At 39.8% G+C, this 22,482-nt stretch overlaps 1 protein-coding gene across 1 annotated transcript in view; it reads left to right on the plus strand.

Annotated features, from left to right (window-relative positions):
* Window positions 1-22,482, plus strand: part of ntrk1.S (neurotrophic receptor tyrosine kinase 1 S homeolog) — a 61,310-nt gene that overhangs the window by 23,661 nt on the left and 15,167 nt on the right. The window contains exons 2-13 of the mRNA XM_018233480.2: window positions 527-601; window positions 1,986-2,057; window positions 7,209-7,277; window positions 8,584-8,738; window positions 10,401-10,543; window positions 11,199-11,334; window positions 14,106-14,435; window positions 14,896-14,913; window positions 16,301-16,359; window positions 18,115-18,217; window positions 22,008-22,154; window positions 22,243-22,373. Coding sequence (XP_018088969.1) covers window positions 527-601; window positions 1,986-2,057; window positions 7,209-7,277; window positions 8,584-8,738; window positions 10,401-10,543; window positions 11,199-11,334; window positions 14,106-14,435; window positions 14,896-14,913; window positions 16,301-16,359; window positions 18,115-18,217; window positions 22,008-22,154; window positions 22,243-22,373 — 1,438 coding nt within the window. The remainder of the gene's footprint in view (window positions 1-526; window positions 602-1,985; window positions 2,058-7,208; window positions 7,278-8,583; window positions 8,739-10,400; window positions 10,544-11,198; window positions 11,335-14,105; window positions 14,436-14,895; window positions 14,914-16,300; window positions 16,360-18,114; window positions 18,218-22,007; window positions 22,155-22,242; window positions 22,374-22,482) is intronic.

A 22,482-nucleotide genomic window follows, 5' to 3' on the forward strand; every position in this document is an offset into this window, starting at 1 on the left:
TACACAATGGGTGCAACACAATCTTTCTAGCTTGGATCTTTAAATGATGCACAAGCTATGTCAACCCACTTACCAACCCCTGCCCCTAGACAGCATTGTTTTTATGGGAGAAGTACAGATCTTTGAATTACATCCTGAATTGGTGCTGGGTAGGGTGCAAAGAGCATGATTTGAGCCTATTTTTTATTTTTGCAATTTGCACGCTACCCCACAATTTGCAAAGGAGGCCTCTTAACATTTGATATTAGATCCCCTTCAGTTGATCTAGACCAGCACAGGACGTTATATACAGTATATTTTGAAATTCTTTTATAAGATTCTGTATCAAGTTCTTCTCTTTAGGCTATGTTTTTGGCTGCCGGCCTAGATACGTATGATGGAAAGGGTCTCTATTTACAGATCTCTGTTTGCAATGACATCTCTTTTCCAGACGTCTCGGCCTTTAGCCTCGATGACTTTCCTTTTCTGGGGGGGGTAAGAAATTTAGCCTTTGCCTTTGATTGATGTTTTTTGCCTCTTCCAACAGAGTCATAGAAAACCAGAAGGACTTGTTGAGCCTAACTAAGGATGATATGAAGAACTTCAGAGAGCTGAAAAACCTGTGAGTACTTCTCCATGTTCTGTACTTCAGATCTGACTGTGGATGGGGAGACATTAATATTTCTTGTCATCGCTCCTTCCTCTGCACCAAGTGCGGGGCTATTGATGGATGGTGATTGATGGATGACTCAGGAAGTGGAAGGAGAAGGACGTGACCTTGGAACCAGGGTGAAACTCAAACAACATGTGCCTGGAGCAGAGAGACCAAGTTCAATGCAGTTCACTAGGCACAATTAGTCTTTACAGGAGAGTGAACTCCCCCCCCCTTCATTTTTAACCAATACCCCTCTCACCACACAGAAACCCTGGTCCTTTCAAGCATATTGCTGAGCCCCAGTTCTGGCTCTCTACCTGTAGACTTGCACACTGGACGTGTCTATTAGAGAGCCAGTGGTACATTTGGGACAGAGGCAATAACATTGTTTGGAGGAGGTCTATTGGTTTAAAACAGTGGTAAGGAGTTCATTCTCCTTTAAACAAATTCTAAGCTATTTTCCTGATGTAGTTAAAATGTTATGATAGTTCCTTATTTGTTAAGCTGCTTAAAGGAGAACTAAAGCTCAACAGATAATTAGTCTGAACATGTTACACCAGGGCCCCAGTAGCTCTCCATCTTTATATATAATTATTTATATAGTCCCAATATGTTCAGCACACCGTGACCAACAATAAATGGACCCCGGTGCTACCTATTGTAACATTTTACAAAAATCCAAAATAAAGGTGCACACGTGGATCCTTTAAAAAGTAATCAAAAATACAGAATTTTATTTAATACATTAAAAACAGGAGGTCAACATTTCGGTCTGTTCCTAAGACCTTTTTCAAGACCACTAATCCCAATTAGAATCACCTGTGAATAAATAAATAAAACCACAAGCATTCACCGTATACTATGGCTAACCAGACACCACGTGACAAGAAACCCAGCCCTATAAGGTGGAGCAGGTTGATCATAAAAACCTTTAGGTTCAAAACTTGATCGCCCTTAGCTGAACTAAAACTCACTGCAACAATGTTTCTAATGCTTTCTACAACATGTTTCAAAATAGAAATGTAATAATGGATACTTTAATGGCAACATAGTGTGCCATGGTATTTAACTTCTTGATCCAAAACACCTCCCTCTGGAGCAACAATTTTGAACGGTCTCCACCTCTCCTGAGTGGGGGGACATGATCAATGGCAACATAACGAAACGTAGGGAGCCTATGTCCTACCTCCAAAAAGTGTTTTGCCACAGGTTTATCTGTAAAGCCATCTCGGAAGGCTGTGCTTATGGCAGAGCGGTGAATATGACGTAGACCATTAATTATGTTCCATGTACCTCTGCAACAATAAAGATTAATGTTGATCATTTTAGCCCCTGTTATGTTTGATCTCAGGACAATTTCATCCACTGGGCTGCAGTATATCTCAGAAGATGCCTTCGAAATGAACCCTCGCATGACTCACATGTAAGTTCCTCTCTATTATGTCCCCAATCTGTTTGTTGAGGGGTAACTGATGTGGTGCATCACAATGAAGTAGGTTACAGTCCTGCCAGAGGACCACTATCTGGTGTGTGTCTGGGCATAAATGAGCACGGCAGTGGCTGATCAGGGACAAGGCCTTAAAGGAGAATGAAATTCTTCTTAATAACTTGGCCCAACTAGAGGCATTCCTCCCTCCTCCTGAACCAAACCACCGGGGACCCCCTAAACTGCCCTGTTGGTTATACCTGTTCCTAAAAAGCAAAAGAGCACAGTGAGATTGGTAGGAGGCAGCTGATGCCGCATTAGCTCTCTGCAATATTTCAGATAGGAGCCTATTTGGACCTGACTTCAGCAGCGCATGCTCTGGGTTGTCAATCACAGGGAAAATGCCAATCCCTTTGCCTTTAGAATCGGTTCAGCAAATGGAGAAGCTTAGAGGTTCCCCAGCTGTGCAGTTTGTTAAGGGGGATGGAAGTCTCTAGAGGAGGCCAGGGTATCAAGCATTTTATCAAGCATATTTTATTCCTTTAATTGTCAAGACATGGCCTTTAATTTTAATATTTTTGGAGGTTCAGTATGTTCTCATACATACTGTTACACGCCCATGGTCTACAATTCGTCTTGGTGCCCCTGCCTTGTTGCCTACAAATATCAATTAACCTAACGATCATGCCTTTTATTTTTTTACTATTTATTTTAATTATATTTCTTAACCCTTACTTTGTTGAACTGTGTGGGATCCCCTCACACTGCATCTTCTCTTCACCCATGGGGACCCCGCACCCAGCACCCAGGGCCTTGGATAGTTACTCCCCCATTAGTACACCTAAAATAAGGCTGCTTTTCTATCTATCTATCTACTCTATCTACACTCATTTTTCAGTGTTCGGCTATTTAATATCACACATCATCTTAAGGTGCTAGTAAGCATTTTTATTTGGATCAGTCCATAACAATGTATATCTATCAGTTACACTGGGGCTTGACAAAGTTGACTAATATGACAATTTATTTTAGTGAGTATTTTAATTTTCACAATAGTAAAGGATACAATTCTGGGTTTACTATGAGTAAAGGGTAAAGGCTACTATTTTGGGGTTACTCTGGGTAATCTCACGCAGCAAAGCAGTATACAATAAATATATTCTATATACAGGGACATAAAAGAGATCCTAATATTTACAGATAAGCTGGGTTTGCTCTTTTTGTTCTACATCTGGAAGGGTTTATGTTGAGGGAAAGGGAAGGAATGGATGCAGGATAGCATAGGTTGCCATATATATGTGGTGTCATCTGATTATTAATGTAGGTTAGAAGTATGGCAAATAGGACAAAGAAAGACAATCCTCTACACTCACCCATGTCAGTATATAAAAGAATGTAAGGTCATATTAGTTGGCCAGTTTGACCAGTTGGAGTAAATATTGTTTTGGAGATGGAACTCCCATGGGTGCCTTGCTAAGCACCCTCAACTGCTGATCCAAGAACACCAGGCAAACACATTCGGTGGTCTTCATTGTCACTGAATGTTGATTATGCATTTTGTTGTTGTTGTTGTTGTATGCAAAGTTTTGAAACTCAACATACAGAATGGATTTTCTGTATACAGCCCTAACCCTAATGAAGTGTCCACACAAAGCTTGGACAAATGTCTTCTTAATGAATGAATATCCTTACCCAAAGCTTGATATTGTCGTAACTCTTAACACCACTATACAATAGTGTTATACCATTATCTAATTGGTTATTTGTTTATTTAGCATTGAGAAGGCCCTCTATTTAAAGGAGACGTTAACCTTTAGTATTTTAGCAGGTGGCAGGTAGACCTTTTCTAAGCAACTGTTTGTCTTAGTGTGGTTTCTGAAGGAGACATTTACTGAGACCCTTAATAATCATTTAAAAAACACTTGCTCCCAGGTTCTGGCTGTGTCCTGCACCTCACTCTGGATAAAAATACTTATACATCACCAGAAGGAGCAAGTAGGGGAGTTCTGTTGTGACCTGTGTACACTAGAGCTCCTTAACATGATCATCTGAATGACACTCAAGTTAGGGGACAGGTGGGGGGTTCCTAAGTGCCCCCTCTCGCTGGCCCCTCCTGAGGCCCCTCATGAATATGCAGGTATAGGGGGAACGCAAGACTCTGTATTCTGTTCTGGAGAGCAGAAAGTTACAGCAAGTGCAAAAAATATGGTGGTTGCACGTGTTTTTGCATTTTGCTCCTTTCTCCAAAGTAAAGTACACCTTTAGCCTCTCCATTCTGCTTCTTCTGGTTATTAGGGGTCACTGATTGGCCAACAGGCTCCACATTTCTTATATTTCTCTTTAGGCCTTCTACCTTGTTTAGGGTGAACCTTAACCTAGCCTTGTATAACAGAAATAAATCAGGGAGTTATAGTTGAAAAGTGAAGAAACTCAGAGGCTCAAGAAACTAGGTTGAGATAATTGGCCCCTTGAGGACCCATCATCCCCTCCAGGCCCTCACTGACTTCCTCCTTTCTGACGCCCCTCGTCCTTTGAGGCTGTTTGTTTAGTAAGACCCATTGCCACCGACTTACCATTAATAAAAGGGCTTACTGAGCAGTTGTTGTTTTCTCTGCCTAAGTTATTGTGTTCCCAACGAGTGTTTTTAATTGGGGGGGAGAGTGTTTCTGGCAGGGTGCTCCGGCGCTAATGGAAATCTCACTGATGAGGTGATTTCAGTCAAGCAATTAAAAAAATAAAGCATGCATCCTATTTTTGATAATGGGAATTTATTTCTCCTAGGTAAGCTTTTTTGTCTTTCCCCTGGCGCTGGGGGGTGAACTTTACTTTCTCCTTGTGCCCAGAGTTTGATTTCACATGCAATGATCTTTCTGGTAAATGTTCATCATTAAAAAAAAATTTCTTCGGATGATTTGGCTCTTCTTTAGCATTGCAAGCTAATATGGGAACAGTGATAGAAAAGTATTCTATGAGTGTCCTAGAATTATGTCTAATCATCAGTCCTGTCCTGCTTTATGGCAGCTGAGATCCTAGTTATCTGTATAACAGAGCATTCTGTCCCAGTGGCTGCACAGATCCTATCTGATCCCCATTGTAAGCAGCAGTCCTGTCCTGCTTTATGGCAGCTGAGATTCTAGCTATCTGTAGAACAGAACATTCTGTCCCAGTGGCTGCACAGATTCTATCTGATCCCCATTGTAAGCAGCAGTCCTGTCCTGCTTTATGGCAGCTGAGATTCTAGCTATCTGTATAACAGAACATTCTGTCCCAGTGGCTGCACAGATCCTATCTGATCCCCATTGTAAGCAGCAGTCCTGTCCTGCTTTATGGCAGCTGAGATTCTAGCTATCTGTATAACAGAGCATTCTGTCCCAGTGGCTGCACAGATCCTATCTGATCCCCATTGTAAGCAGCAGTCCTGTCCTGCTTTATGGCAGCTGAGATTCTAGCTATCTGTATAACAGAGCATTCTGTCCCAGTGGCTGCACAGATCCTATCTGATCCCCATTGTAAGCAGCAGTCCTGTCCTGCTTTATGGCAGCTGAGATTCTAGCTATCTGTATAACAGAGCATTCTGTCCCAGTGGCTGCACAGACCTTATAAAGATACTATCTGACAGATCTGAGAGACTTGTAACAAATCAGTGTCTGAAAAACATGTTTCCCTTGCCGAAAACAAATACGCTGATGAATACACTGATAACGCTGCAGCAAAGCCTTTAATTGAGGGGAGATGTTAACAGTATGTTTGTGTGGCTTCAGCTCCATCCCATAAAACTGACACAGGAGCTGAATCCCAGCCAGATGTCTGTGATGCAGAAATCAATGCTCCCAAGAGTATCTCTTCCCTCAGCAGCTGGGCACTGGGGGGTCTGAGAAAGGGGGACTCAAAGCAAATTCTCAGCTTTGCTCACCAGTGGCCAATCATTAATCTGAGGACTGAAATGTATCTGTCCCCACCACCTACAGCTACGGCTTTGTGCAAGTGATCCCAGCAGTGTCGGCACGTGCGGGGTTATTTATGGCTGTTTTGATGAGATGACCGCAGGCAGAGGGTTGTGGTGTACATCTTGGTGCAGAATATTAGCAGAATTCAGCACCAAGTCCACCAGGGTCAACAATTTGGGGGGCAGTGGCCCCCCCTGACTCCCCCCATTTCACGTGCCTATGTGTCAACCACATAAAGTATATACTAAAAACACCTTTGCTAAAAATAAACACAATAAAAAAGATAAATCCATATTTTCATTTTTTTTTTTCCAATTTAAAGTCAGGCTAATATCACTGAACTCTTCCCTTCTTACTTTATAAACAGGGCAATTTGTTCAGAGCTCCCTATCTACCGTTGAGCAAACAAACTCATTCCTTCTCTAAGCAGCAGCCTTTGAGCAGCCCATTATCAGGGGGTTCTCAGTGGACAGGTAATTCGTTTTATCAGCTCCTTGGGACAAAAAGTGACAGGAAGTTCTAAAGATGAAACTGGAGTCATATTCTTGTTTAGTGTCCAAAATAAACAAAACCATTGCTTATTTAAAACAATATACAAAATGTTTGTTCAACACAAACCCTGAGCTCATGTTGGAAAGGACTGCGTACTGTCCCTTTAATAAAAAAAATCATAAGGCAATTTATGAGAAATGTAATTACAATAGTGGCAGATGCAAAGCTTGGCAGCATTTCATGTTTTATCTGTAAATTTGCACCTGATATTTCCCTCTACTTAATTGCCTAAAACATTAAAACACTATCTATAATGGTTGTCCATTTTATTCCTTAGGGAAGAAATGTAAAATAATTTATGACCCACCCATGTGGCTTAAGCCAGAAGTAAGGAATTTTATAAGAAGGAAGAGGAAAGCATTTAAGAAATTGGTCAGAAGGGAAAGACAAATCTTTTAAGACCTATGAATACTACCACGCGTGTTATAGTAAAAACAGCAGTCAAGAAGGCATTAAATGAGGAACTCATTGCTCTACTTGTAAAGACTAATCTCAGCTATTTTTATAACATAAATCAACATAACAAAAGATTTAGGTTGAGAGTGTAGATGCATTAAATATGCAAACATTTGCCCAATCCAAACTCTGCAATAAAGAAAACATATTTTTGGTGTTTTGTCAATGTTGATTTCTATTTTTCTACCTACAGAAACCTGTCTTCCAATTCTCTAGTCTCTATCTACTGGAGGACATTTCTGAACCTTCCTCTCCAAGAGCTGTACGTTACAATTTTTTTCATCGGTTTCCATGTAAATACAAGTCAACAAAAAAGGTCTATATAACTATAGAGATATGCTTCATCCCATGTAGGCTAACTCTTCGTTGATGGAAATTAAATAAAGGCTTTATACCTTTAAATATATTAACTGGAATAGGACAATCTGCCCTTTTATCATCCCCCCTTTGAGGGGGAAAAGGTGATATTTCTATCACATCTTTTTTTTTTTTTTGGGCTTGTTAGTCCTAATCATTAAAAATGTTGATATACCTTTCAAATAAAATGTCTGTGAAATTTGTTCTCAGCTCCAGTCTGGTTAAAATCCATTACTTACCCTGTAAAATCTATTATTGCCAAAATGAGAAATTAGACTGAAATGTTCCAATTCACTAAAAGAACTAAAAATGTTATGAACATAATAGGATTTCAGTGATATTTTAATACAGGTATGGGACCTGTTATACAGAATGCTCGGGACCTGGGGTTTTCTGGATAAGGGATCTTTCTGTAATTTGGATCTTCAAACCTTAAAGGATAAGTAAACCTTTAAAATATGTGAATGTAAAATTGATGGGAGTGATATTCTAAGCACTTTTCTCATTTATAATTATTATTTATTTTGTTTTCATTCCAAGATATTAAGGGATACATGTACTGTTAATATGAATGAATTTTGTTACAACAGCGCCACCTGCTGGTCAGTTTCCCACCAGTCTGACCACCAAGTAGTCAAGGAAGTTGTCAGGAGAAAGAAAGAGGCTGCTCTGAGGTTCTTCTGCTTAGGAAAGATTTGAGAGAGGATTCTAAATATTTTCCTAAGCAAAAGAACATCAGCCTCTTTCTTTCTCCTGACAACGTTCTTTGCTACTTATTTTTAAGGTTTTTTACTTAATTGAAAGGTTTTCTTATCCTTTAAGCTACTAGAAAATCATCCGGACAACGGATCCCATACCTGTATTTTAGTGTGACGACTTTTTTCTTTTCAGTGGAACAGTTTACACAATTTAAGAAGCAATGTTTAATTTGATGTCAATGGGAAATTTACTTCTATTTCAATGTTTTACAAAGTGGGCCCTTAAATAGAAAATAGAAAATTTTGCTGGAGAAAGACATTTACCTTTATCCCGGATCCTTTATGATACAATAAACATCGGTCTAAAAAAAAAAAAAAGAGAAAAACTGGATTCCATAACATATAAAAACTGTGAATATCAAGATTTACACCCGTTAATTCTATGGGGGATTTTATAACTTGTATTCAATGATCAGCCTCTCAAGACTCTCTGGGTTTCCATCACTCTCCTAGGATCCTCACTGGGAATCCATTCCGCTGCTCCTGTGAAATCCGTTGGATACAGCTTAAGAGGGAGATGGACTGGGCTGATCTGGGGAACCAGTCTCTAAGCTGCTGGGCAGATCATTTTGAGGTTATGCTTGAAGAAATGATCATCTCCAACTGCGGTAAATCTTTCAATCCCATATAAAAAATTACTTATTCCAAATACAATCTCAGCTTGGATTTTTTTGGCAACCTTGTGGTGGTACATACCAAAAATATTTGACAATACATAGAGTTCCAAAGTCTACACTGGAAAAACTAGAAGTTAAATGACCACAGAGCAAGCTACCCTCATCAAAGTTTCTATATATATATATATATATACTGAGTACCTACATGATGGGTCTTTTATTGGGCCTTCCGTAATTCTAGGTTTATTGGATTATGGAAAACACCCTCTTCTTACAAGGAACAGTCAAAATACATACTTTGGGGGGAGTTATTTATCAAAGTCCGATTTTATCTCAACATTTTCTGCTACAAACTCCAATCAAATCCGCTCGGTTTTTTACGCTTATTTATTATAAAATTTTCCCGAAATTTGCTTTGCGGGGAAAAAAATCAGATTTTCACAATTTTTGGGGATTTTTCTATGATTTTATCAGACTTTTCACCTGAAAACTCAGATTTCTTATTTGCCTTTAAAAAGGTATTGCACGAAACCCAGCGCACATCAAAAAATCATTCCCATTGACTTATATGCAACCTCAACAGGTCTGAGATGCCGGATTTTCTGATTCTGACTTTTTCATCCTCTGGGTTTAGTAAATTCCAGCAAAATGTGTGATTTTTTAAAAGTCTGATTTTATAAAAAAAAAAAAAAAATCAGGAGTTTAGTAAATAACCCCCTTAGTCTTTTGGTTTCATGACCCAGATATGACTAGATATGCTTTAGGATTTTAATAGTGATGGACGAATCTGTCCAGAAAAATTTGTGAAACACAGTGAAGTCAATGGGCGTCAAAATAATTTAGATGTGCGCACAACAATTTTGATGCGTGCGGCAATTTTGACGCACCACAATTTTTTTTTTGTTGTGGCGAATTTTTCAAGCGAATCCATGCCTGGCGAATATATCCGCCCATCACTAAATATTAATACTAAATGCTTAGTTGTCCTAACTTTTAGGGGGTTATTTACTAAACTCCGAATGCAAAAATCACAAAAAATTCCAGATTTTTTTTTATAAAATTGGACTTTTAAAAAATCACGAATTTTTAGGAATTTATTAAACCCCGAGGATGGAAAAGTCCAAATCTTAAAATCCAGCATCCCAGACCTGTCAAGAATGGGAGAAGTCTCAATGATTTTTTGATGTGTGCTGGGTTTCGTGTAAAACCCCTGGAGTTTTCGGGCAAAAAAACATAAGAAATCTGAGTTTTCAGGTGAAAAATCGGATGAAAAATCGTGAAAATTATATTTTCTTTGCGCAAAGCAAATTTTCAGGAAAATTCAATAATAAATAAGCGTAAAAAAACAGAGCGCATTTGATTGGAGTTTGTAGCAGAAAAAGTTGAGATAAAATTGGACTTTAATAAAAAAAAACCCTTAGAGTTTAGAGTCATAAAACAACAGCTAAAATAACCCTGGGATAAAAAGCTCTAATTACATGCCTCCCAACATTCTTTAAATCAAGACTTATGGCCTCCACTATCAGACAAGCTCATAACTTTTCAGGTCAGCCAACTGGGACAGCCACAACTCACTCATCTAACGGTATTTAATTAAGTGGGATTTTGAATTTAGGGTTCTTATTTTTTATAAATGTATCTTTTTTTGTGCAGAACTTCCTCAGGTCAGCATTGTTAAACAAAACCTGACTCTACTGGAGGGAGCGAATCTGACCTTAGTGTGCAACGTGGATGGTCATCTGTCAACAACAGCCACATGGATCTTGCCTGAAATATCCTCATACACTGAATATGTGGTAGGTAAATTAATCCAAGATGGGCCAGATGTTAAGGGAAGAGACACACGCTGCATTCGGGGAGATTAGTTGCCCAACAACAAATCTCCTCTTCTTCGGGGCGGTTAATCTCCCCAAACTGCCTCCCCTGCCTTCCAGCCGGCTAAAATGAAAATCAGCGGTGGGATGGCACTCGGATCGCTTCATTTTCCGAAGTCGCCCAAGTTGCCTCATGAGGAAACTTCGAGCGACTTCGGAAAATGAAGCACTCCGAGTGCCATCCCACTGCCGATTTTCATTCTTGCCGGCGGAAAGGCAGTTTGGGAAGATTAGTCGCCCCGAAGAAGAAGAGATTTGTCACTAATCTCCCCGAATTGCATCGTGTGTCTCTGCCCTAATTTACTGTGCATGAAAATTCTTCCAGAGGTCTTTCTGCAAAATTTGCACTTTTTGACTCAACATTTTCTTGCTGTTGAATTGGAGATGCAAATGAAACACAACTTTTAGCTTTAGATATATCCCTCTGTTTCTTTATATGTTGGTATTATCAGTCATTTTAAGTAGACCCTATGATCAATGGCCCTTAATCAATGGCTCCATCTCCATCTCCAAGACATTCATCCAAATAAAAAGCTCAAATTTTGTGTCGATTCTGTTTGCACCCTGTCTGTGATAGCAATGGAATACTTCTGAAGCAGAGATCTTCTTGAATCTATTCAGCATCTCTCCTGGATTCAACAAGCGCAATATTACTTGTAGAGCTGAAAATATGGTTGGACCCAGCGAAGAACATGTTCAAATCAATGTGTTGTGTAAGTAAAAGCTGGGTATTCACACCTGTCATGTGCCTTTTTTATTCTTCCTCTGCCTACCCGTTCATTTTACTCATTAACTTGGGGAGAACAATTTATCAAGGTTGAATATCGAATTCCTGTGAATTTTTTTTAATTCGAATATACACAAAATTCGACTGGGAGGTTGTTTAGGAAAAAATTACAATGTCTAATATTCGATTGAATGGTTCTGACCTAAAATTCGAATCATATTAGATCTCCCGAAAAAAAAACTTGAATGTCAGGATGGCTGTTAACATCTCCAAATCGCTCAACGGACCTCTGCCATTGACTTGTACATGAACTCGGCGAATATTCAAATTAATTCTGTTTCCATGGTCGAGGGTGATAAATCTCATATTCGAATTTACATTCAAAAAATTTGAATGTGTGAATCTTGAAACTCGAAAATTCGAATTCGAATTTACTAATTGACCCTTGATAAATCTGCCCCCAGCCTTTTGACTTAGTAGGAATAAATGTTAGGGGCCGATTCACAAAGGGTCGAATATCGAGGGTTAATTAACCCTCGATATTCGACTGGGAATTAAAATCCTTCGACGTCGAATATCGAAGTCGAAGGATTTTAGCGCAAATAGTTCGATCGAATGATCGAAGGATTATTCCTTCGATCGAACGATTAAATCCTTCGAATCGAACATTGAGTTTGGTAGCTTTTAGATGGCGAATTAGGGGGTCGAAGTTTTTTCTTAAAGAGACAGTACTTCAACTATCGAATAGTCGAACGATTTCTAGTTTGAATCCTTCGATTCGAAGTCGAAGTTGTAGTCGAAGGTCGAAGTAGCCCATTCGATGGTCGAAGTAGCCCAAAAAACACTTCGAAATTCGAAGTTTTTTTACTTCGAATCCTTCACTCAAAGTTAGTGAATCGGCCCCTTAGTGTTTCACTGGGAGCTAAAATGAAGGGAACCCAAATAAAGATCATGGCAAAAAACACTGGGCTAGATTAAATGAAATAGGAAACCATACCATGTATCATCTAATGAAAATACTATTGTAGTAGAGCATACAGTGGAATTTTGACATGAACCTCATTAGATGGACCAGTGATGGCCAACATTCCCTCTAAGATGTGTGCTCAGGACAGATATTATTGTGACTAGTAGTTTCTCCAGTGGGATAGGGTTGAACAACAGATCTTTACTTGGAATAATCATAGTTTAATGGTTCATTGTACCGAGCAATGGGTTTTATGACCATTCATCTGCTATAAGACACTATCTATACATTTATGGCCAGGTTAACAAAAACTAGGTACAAAAGGAAGTCATTGCTAAAGAAGGTGGTCATTTTCAAAAATGAAGGAACCTTCAAAAAGCTTTAAAAATATAAACAGCAAAAGTAGAGGGTAAAAGGGGTATATTAAATGGTAGCGCCTTCTTTGGGATACTGAGAATCTCTTTCTTGGTTATATGCAATTGATAAACCATTGTCTGGTTACTTGTATTGTACAGAAATTGTGTTGGTTAGTGATAGGCGAATTTATTTAATATTTCGGCGTTTTGCCGCCGGCGATTTTGCTGTTTAAAATTTGACGGCAAAATTTTGCTCTTGACTTTAATGCTCATCGGAATTGTCAGAATTGATGGAATTGTCACCAGCATAGATGTTGATGCCCGCAAATTGACGCCAGCGGCAAAATTCATGTTTAGAGCGTTTTGCAGGTAATTCGCAAATTTTTCGGCAAAGCGAAACGGGACAAATTCGCCCATCACTAGTGTTGGTTATGGGGGATGCTGGGAATGGACACACGCCTAGTCAGTTTTCTCCTTGCAATTGATAAACTGATGGCTGATTACTTGCATTGTAGAACAGGTATGGGATCCATTATGAGGAAAAGCTCCGAATTACAGAAAGGCTGTCTCCCATAGACTCCATTTTATCTAAATAATCCAAATTTTTAAAAATGATTTCCTTTTTCTGTGTAATAATAAAACAGTAGCTTGTACTTGATCCCAACTAAGATATAATTAATCCTTATTGGAGGCAAAACCAGCCTATTGGGTTTATTTAATGTTTACTTGATTTTCTAGTAGACTTTGGGTATGAAGATCCAAATTACAGAAAGACCCATTATCCGGAAAACCCCAGGTCCCAAGCATTCTGTATAACAGGTCCCATACCTGTAGTACAGAAAGCTCAACACACATTTAATTTCTCCTTGGTTGGCACAAGTCATGGTTAACACAGAGAGACAAAACTTATTGCAGGAAATTACAATTGTAACGTCGTCTTCGGCATGAATTTGGCTTGATAAAAGCTGCAAATGTTATAGTGATTTAAAATGATAAACAAGACAATTATTTCTAAAACCACTGACAAAAACAGTGAAAAATTGTTGAAAAAACTGCTACCTTTACATATTCATGAAACCGTATGGTTTTATGACGTCTTTACCTTGTACTGACCTTGGACCTGCCTTTAATCTATTCTGTAGTCAAAGTATCCCTCCTCCTTCTGTCTCGTGCTGTGAGGAGATGTAGGATTTATTCCATGTTATACAAAGTGCTAGTGTGTCTTTTTACTATTTACTGATGTGATTGAAACAGCAAATGCATCATGACCTGTAGGTCCTTGCTCACTGGCTAAGAAAAAAACATCTCAACTTCTGCTGCCAGACACAATATTATTTTACTGCACTTTTAACTCCACTAATGTTACCCAAGCAATTTAATTTATATCACATAACTCTGCCATATCTTCCATCCTTTTCTTTTCCTTTCAACTAGTTCCTGCAGTGGTAGTTGCCTTGGAAGAGGCCATTCCCCAGCACCATTTCTGCTTCCCCTACACCGTGGATGGCAACCCTAAACCAGAGATCCGGTGGCAATTCAATGGGCACAACCTGGAGATGAACAATTACATCTTCTCAAAGACTGTTGAAGAGAGTGAGAATTCCACCGCCATTCATGGCTGCCTCTACCTGAATAAGCCAACCCATGTCAACAATGGTAACTACACCATCCTGATTTGGAACATGTTGGGTTCTGCCTCTGAAACAGTCTACAGCAAATTTATGGATAACCCCTTCAGCTTTAACCCGGAGGAGCCCATACCAGGTACCTTTAATGCCCAAAACGATTCCTACCTAAAATGCACTCAATAAAATGTATAATATATAATATTTGAAACAAAATATACATTTATATCGTGCATTACCCGACCTTATTTGAGTGCCAGCATCCATGAAAGTCTCCAAGAAGTGTCTGAGAACCTTTAAGTTCCTTTGTCTGTGCTTAGGGAAGTTGCTTCAGTGGAAATAAGGAGATAATAATAGGCTTTTCCATTTCTCTGGGAAGTTGCTTCAGTGGAAATAAGGAGAAAATAATATGGTTTTCCTTTTTTTCTGGGAAGTTGCTTTAGTGGAAATAAGGAGATAATAATATAGTTTTCCTTTTTTTCTGGGAAGTTGCTTCAGTGGAAATAAGTAGATAATAATATGGTTTTCCATTTCTCGGGGGAAGTTGCTTCAGTGGAAATAAGGAGATAATAATATGTTTTTCCATTTCTGTTTTGCAGTGTCCCTGTCTCCAGAGGGTAAGTGGCAATATTTAATTGACTTCGTTTTATTTTTTTGGCAACTCCATTAATCCTCCGTTCCATTAATTTGTTTTGAATCATTAACAGCATGGTCCATAGCACTGCAAAAATAGAATCCCACTCATTTTGCAATGCAATTATTTACAGGACTAAAACAGAATTTATGTAAATTCCTTAATTATTATAATGGTTCATCCCTAAGAGAGACATGGCAATCTTTGCACTTTGACCCCACCTTTATTTAAGGAGCCCCTATTTATTTCCAATTATCTATTATCTATTCTCTATAGCAGTAAAAGAACAATGAAATCCAAGCCTAAAAGCATGCAAACTGTTGCCTTATATCTGTAGTGGATGGTTGTATAAAATGTAATAATTTTAAGGGCCGGGGATTCGGGGAGATTAGTCGCTCATCGACAAATCGCCTCTTCTTCGGGCGACTAATCTCCCCGCAATGCTTTCCCGCCGGCTAGAATCTAAATTGCCAGCGGGATGGCACACGGAGCGCTTCATTTTCCGAAGTCGCCCGAAGTTTTCTCGTGAGGCAACTTTGGAAAATGAAGCATTCCGAGTGCCATCCAGCTGGCAATTTACATTCTAGACGGTGGGAAGGCAGTTTGGGGAGATTAGTCACCCGAAGAAGAAGCGATTGGTTGCTGGGCGACTAATCTCCCGAAATAGCAACGTGTCTCTGCCCTAAGAAGTTGTTTAATTTTTCAATTGTATTTCTGCCTTTAATAAAGGGACACTGATGCTTGTAAATTAATTAAATGGCAAACTCCTATGATTTGCAGTCAGTTTAAGTAAACAAGAACCGTACACGGCCCTATGCAGAGTGTGCTTTCTGTTCTGTAGGATATATAGGGGTGGAGCTTCCGGTTTCAGCTTTGAGTAAGCTGCTCTGTAGTGTGTAAGTGGGTGGGACTTCCCTTGCACAAGCAACTACCTATTGAGAAGTCCCACCCTCTGACCCACTAAAGAGCAGAAAGCACATTCTGCATGAAAAAAAATTCAGATCTGTATTGAGATCATCTAACTAATAAATACCAATAGACCCAGAACTTTAAAATTGATGGCACCTGGCTTACAACACATTTTTTTAACCTTAAAAACACAACCCAGAATTTTTTTATGCTTTAAATGCCCTAAACTGAAAAATGTCAGTATTGCTTAAAGGGCGACTTATTGCCCCATGTAAATTAAATTGGAATGTCATAAATTCTATGATTTGCTTGTCATCATAAGATTTACTGTAGCTGCCTGAGAGCTATGTTTATAGATCAGGCAGATAATATTATATTCTAAGCTCCTGAGCAATTATTTAGCCATAGATAGAGCATGTAACATGGTCACTAATATATAGTTCAATTCCATTCTCACCTAGGAGGAGGCAATAGCACCTATGTAAACACAGTAGAAACAGTGGAGGAAAACACTTTTGGGGTAAGTTACCATCATGTTTTTATATATTTCCTAAAAAGGGGCAGTTGGCATTAATTCTCTCCACTCAGGTCTCTTCCGTTGACTCCAACCTCAGGGTTATATATTAGTGGTTTGTGAATATCTACTAAAAGGACCACAGGACCACACACTTGGGGTTGGACATGCAATTAATTGGTTTTCTAATTGTCAGTTTTGTAAGTGCATTAAGTTGTGTTTAATTACAGTGGCTGGCCATTCTTTCATGCCAGAGAAGAAGGTGTGGTAAAGATTTAGTGATGCAGCGGTTTCTGATCTTATTTCTAGGATCTTGGGCAAGACTTCCCTACAATGTCTTAATGTGATGCAGCATGCTCATCTTTATTTCTTAAAAAGATACAACTGAGTTTTCTAGGTGGGACTGTCAGTTTAACATTTGAGGCATGGCTGTATTTAGTGATTGGACACAGGACAAGACAGACCCTTTGGACATTCCATAATGTAGAATTTGGATCTGCCGTTAGCTGTTGCTGAAATACAATTCTCTAACAGACGTTATATTGTAAGTGAGTTGACAACAACTGAAGTGGGCATAGCGGGCAACAGTGCAGTTTTAACATCACCATCTTGCCCTACTGGAGCCATTTTACTCTACTATACCTACTATGATCACCTCCTTACCTACCATTGCTGCTCATCCAGGGCCATCTATGGCCAGGGATATGAATAGAATTGGTCCCTATGTGGATACCTTAAAAGTGAGATAAAGCAAAAATGTTGAGTCAGCTTCAACGTTATCAACAGCTCTTACCAAGCAGAATGGGAATTTATCTGTTGAGAGCCATAAGGTGTTACAGGAAATAAAACAGATATAGCCCCAACCCACTGACTGATGGGGTAGGAGGTCCTAAAAAATAACATTTTCTTCCATATGTTGTTTTTCTTCCCTAGATATCCCTGGCACAATGGCTAAAGGGCTGATACAGTAACATTTTCATATATCTGTAACCTTGTTAAAGGGATATTGTCATGGAAAAACATGTTTTTTCCCCCAAAATCCATCAGTTAATAGAGCTGCTCCAGCAGACTTCTGCACTGAAATCCCTTTTTCAAAAGAGCAACTAATTTTTTTATATTTAATTTTGAAATATGACATGGAATTAGGCATATTGTCAGTTTCCCATGTGCCCCCCAGTCATGTGACTTGTGCTCTGATAAACTTCAGTCACTCTTTACTGCTATACTGCAAGTTGGAGTGATATCACCCCCCTCCCTTTTCCCCCAGCAGCCTAACAACAGAACAATGGGAAGGTAACCAGATAGCAGCTCCCTAACACAAGATAACAGCTGCCTGGTAGATCTAAGAACAGCACTCAATAGTAAAATCCAGGTCCCACTGAGACACATTCAGTTACATTGAGAAGGAAAAACAACAGCCTGCCAGAAAGCAGTTCCATCCTAAAGTGCTGGCTCTTTCTGAAAGCACATGACCAGGCAAAATGACCTGAGATGCACCTACACACCAATATTACAACTAAAAAATACAATTGGTGCATTAGGCCCCGGACACACATGAGGATATTTGCAGCATTTTCATTGAAGTGCACGACGCAAGCTGATCGCCACATAAATACTGTTACTGACTCTATAAAAACAAACTGAATAATTTACATTTCCTGGGTTCCATCGTTTGTCTGAAACTACTGCTCATTAAAGGGAATTCATTTCTGTAACACAAATCTGGGGTTCATTTTGTTTTGTTCCATTTCCTTCTCTCAGATCTCAGTGGCTGTGGGACTGGCCGTATTTGCCTGCTTCTTCCTCCTCCTCATGCTGATTGTTCTGAATAAATGTGGAAGACATTCTAAGTTCGGCATTAACAGTGAGTTTCCAACCTACAGACTTGCTCACGGGTTCCCAACTTTTGTACCACTTTCTTCTTATTCACATAGAGCAATTGTCATGTTGTGCATTTCGTTAACAGCGTTGGACTGGCCCACCGGAATACCAGGAAAACTCCCGGTGGGCCCAGGTGTCAGGAGGCCTCTGGCATCTCACCGTTTGGCCTATTTCATGGTCATTCCCTATTTCTTTTTTGGGAACAAAGAGGCTTAATAATGGAAGAATAGAGTATAGTATGTAGAGAAAAGAGACTAGGATAATAAAGAGGTTGAGTGAGGTGAGGAGTTATAATAGTTTGGTAAGTGGGTCCTCAGCCTAAGGTTTTCTGGTGGGCCCCTGGCATCCCAGTCCGACACTGCTTGTTAAAGTAATGTTTAGATCATTATGACATTATGCTGAATTAAAATTAAGAGCGTCATGGTTTTACAATACGGTCGTGGCCTTCCTCCATGTCTCATGTTCAATTTAGATTACCGTTGATGGAAATATTTTATATTATTGAAAAAATATCACTTTTCTAATTCCATGGGGGATTTTTATTGGTCATTTACAAAAGGGAAGAAACAGGAGCTGTCAGCCATTTTTTTTTTGCACTTTGTGTATTGCTTTCCACATTTGCTTTACTGCTACAGTCTCCATTTCTGAGCACAGACACCTGTGGCTACCCCTATGAATACAGCACTACCCACATTCTGCAGTTCTATATTCCTCCTAACTTGTACGCCATTCACAAAATACGCGGAAAGATCATCTGGGATCTAAAATTGCCTCTCCGCAGGGACATATATATCCAGGCGCATGATCAATATCAGCCAAACAGACTGTCCAAACGTGGGAATGCACCACCACCTAAAACAATGACTGTATGTATTCATAGGCTTTTGAACTGAACCCATATATTACTGACCCCTCTCACAGGCAATAATGGGGTTAACTGGTTTGTGGCAAAGCTGTATCCATTAGGGTCACCTCCCAAGGGGTTAACAGAGGCAATAATAATCACTTACAGTCATACAACCTCAAAGATCAATGAGGAGGTGGAGGGAATTGTGCCCAAGCGATTGTTGGCACGTAGAGCCAGTTACAGGTGCCCCCTCTGCATGCGGTAACTGCATTTTCTCAACTTTAACTAACATAAGAGAAGAGAACTTCAAGAGCCGCACTTCATTAGTGTTTGTTTTCCTCATGCCAGGCAGTAAGAAGCTGCTAATTCACTTTTGAAATTGATTCAAGCTCTAAATGGGTTTGATCCGTCTGTTTCCCAGGGGTTGGAGCTGCTGCAGAGATAGGGAGCGAGAAAGCAGGAGATGCTACAAGAGCCTCTGGAATTGGTCTCCTTCTGATGTAAGGGACACTAATGCTAAGAGGTTGGAAGTATCTGTAACTATAAAATAGAAATCACAATTAATATGGGCATATAATTAAAGATCTGCCAGACTAGCTGATTGAGGAACAGAACTATGAGCACAGAAAATCCCATTCCCCAAAATATTATTGTGCCTATGTTTGACAAAGCTGCAATGCTGGTTACCCCAGCTGTATTAGAAGAAGAGAGTCGTTTTGCAATAGGTTTTCACTTTTTGTGGTTTTAAAACTAATTGCAATTACAACAATATCTGGTTGCCGAGGTCAGTGACCCCCCCCCCCCCCCCCCAGGCAGCAGTTTAAACCTCAGGCTTTGGAAAATCAAAAGAGATAGACAAACACTTTAAGAAACCACAAGAAAATAAAAAATGCAGATTAATCTTGAGGCTAGATTCTTATTATTATTGTTTTGTTATTTTTTGTTGCCAGTGCGTCAGTCAAACCGCTGTCTGGTTAGTTGAAATTGCAAGCTGGAGAGCTTCAGAAGAAAGCAATAAATATTACTATATTGTCTTGAAATTTTAGTGTCTTCATTACATTTAAAAGTTAATCTCAGAGCAACTGTCCCATTACCTTCATGGGCATAATGGACAGCTGAAATACCAGGAAATACCAGGAAATGGTGGCTTTACTTCTCCTAAATTAAGCTGGCCATACACTTGAAGATCTACTAATTTAGGGAGGTCTCTAAACAAGCAGATCTTTCCCCATTATGTCCACCTTGAGTTAGGCAGTATCAGGCTTCTCTAAACATTTATGAGGATTGGATTAAAATGAAGATTTATGCAGACCAGCAGGAAGGAGTTTCAAACATGGACCTTCTTCTCAATAGCATAGTGAGCTCCTTAGCATGGCCACCATCAAAACCCAAATAGCACTGAAGTCCAATGAACAAGCAGAACATGAGTGGCCACATAACTTGCAGAAAAAGAGGGAATATTACTATTATGCCTTCGATAGTTCTGATGGGACTTTGCCGTCAGTGGAGGAGGAACCTACGACTGGGCAGATAAAAGAAAATGCATAGAATAGAAAAGTGGAATAAGAAAACAACATAGACATGGTCAAGGGCAGAGACAGACTCGAATAGATGGAGATTTAGCCGCGCGTCAACTAATCGCCTCTTCTTCGGACAACTAATCTCCCCTCTGAAAAGCCTTCCCGTCTGCTAGAATCAAAATCATTTTCCAAAGTCGCCCGTAGTTTCCTCGTGAGTCAACTTCATGCGACTTCGGAAAATGAAGTGCTCTGAGTGCCATCCTGCCAGCAATTTAGATTCTAGCCAGTGGGAAGGCTTTTCGGGGAGATTAGTTGCCCGAAGAAGAGGCAATTAGTCACTGGGCAGCTAACTCTCCCCCAATCTTTGGGGCAAATTCACTAAGATTCGTAGTTGCGCCAGGCGTAACTTTGCCGTACTTCGCCGCACTTCGCCACACTTCGCCAGGCGTAGTTTTGCCAGCGCTTCGCAAATTCACTAAAATCCGAAGTTGCGCTTAGGGGTAGCGTAAGGTTGCAAAGTTGCGCTAGCGTTGATTCGCTAAGCGAAGCGAAGTTACGCTAGCGATGGTTAATTTGCATACGGCGCCAAATTCAAATTTCAATGGAGGAATACGTATCAGCACTACAAATGCCTAGAAAACCTTCAAAACATCAAATAAAATTGTTATTTTGCCCTACACATGTGCCCACTGTCTAGGTAAGTTGCCATGAGTTAGGAAATGTAGGGGGGAAGGAGGGGAGCCCCAAAAAAATTTGCGATCTTTTTCAGCCTATCACCCATAATGTAGAAAATACGCCAGCGTTTTTTAGGAAAGCAATCCCTATCTACTCTATTGCGCTTTGCCTGGTCTGAGGTGGCGAAGGAAGTCTAGTGTAAAAGGTAGCGTTCAGTACACTGCGCGTGTTAGTGAATTTGCGTAGTTACGTCCGTAGCGATAATTCGCCAGGCGTAAGGGTGCGAAGTAACACTAGCGAATCTACGCCAGCGTTCGTTAGTGAATTTGCGCAGTAACGAAAATGCCAAACGCTAGCGAAGTAACGCTAGCGTTCGGCGCTTCGGCGTTTAGTGAATTTGCCCCTTTGTGTCTGTCTCTGCCATAAGAAGTATAAAAAAAGGGGAGAGGAAATTAGGAATACAGAAAGAAGAGAGGGAGAGAGCAGAGAGAGTGAGAGCAAATAGTTTTGCAGACTAGGTAAGGAGGTAGTGAGAAGAAAGAGAGAAATATACAAAATAAAATATGGAAATGAAATTAGAAGAGAAGGACAACAGAGAGGAAGAGAGTGGCTAGTTGACCTTGTGTCTGAGGTTTCCTGGTGACTTCTTCAGCTCCTCAGCCTAATATTAAACTTCTCCAAGAGAAGGTGGATTGTTCATCACTGTTAAACATTTTTTTTCCTGTCTACAGGAGCAGCTGTTTTGGCACAAGAGGACGACCTGGCAATGTCCCTTCATTTCATGAACTTTGGGAGCAGTCCCCTGACCTCCGCTGAGGGAAAACTGGATGGAATAAAACCAAACTTCATTGAGAATCCACAGTATTTCTGTGACGCCTGTAAGTTGTATCGTGTGCTCCTGGATATAAAGGAGAAAGGCACTGAAAAGGGCAAATTATCACACTTAAAACTCTTCATATCATGCAGGTGTCCAAAACATCAAGCGAAGAGACATTCTGCTCAAGTGGGAGCTCGGAGAGGGGGCTTTTGGAAAAGTGTTTTTAGCAGAGTATTACCGATTGACCCCCGGGAACGAGAAGACATTAGTGGCTGTGAAGGTAATATGAAATGACTGTAAGAAATGGCCACGATATTTAGGTTATAATTTTCTTTTCCCCACTACATTTATTATATTGGGGGAGGAATTTTTATACATAAAATATGGGA

Source organism: Xenopus laevis, chromosome 8S (genome assembly GCF_017654675.1).
Source record: "Xenopus laevis strain J_2021 chromosome 8S, Xenopus_laevis_v10.1, whole genome shotgun sequence".
NCBI lineage: Eukaryota > Metazoa > Chordata > Amphibia > Anura > Pipidae > Xenopus > Xenopus laevis.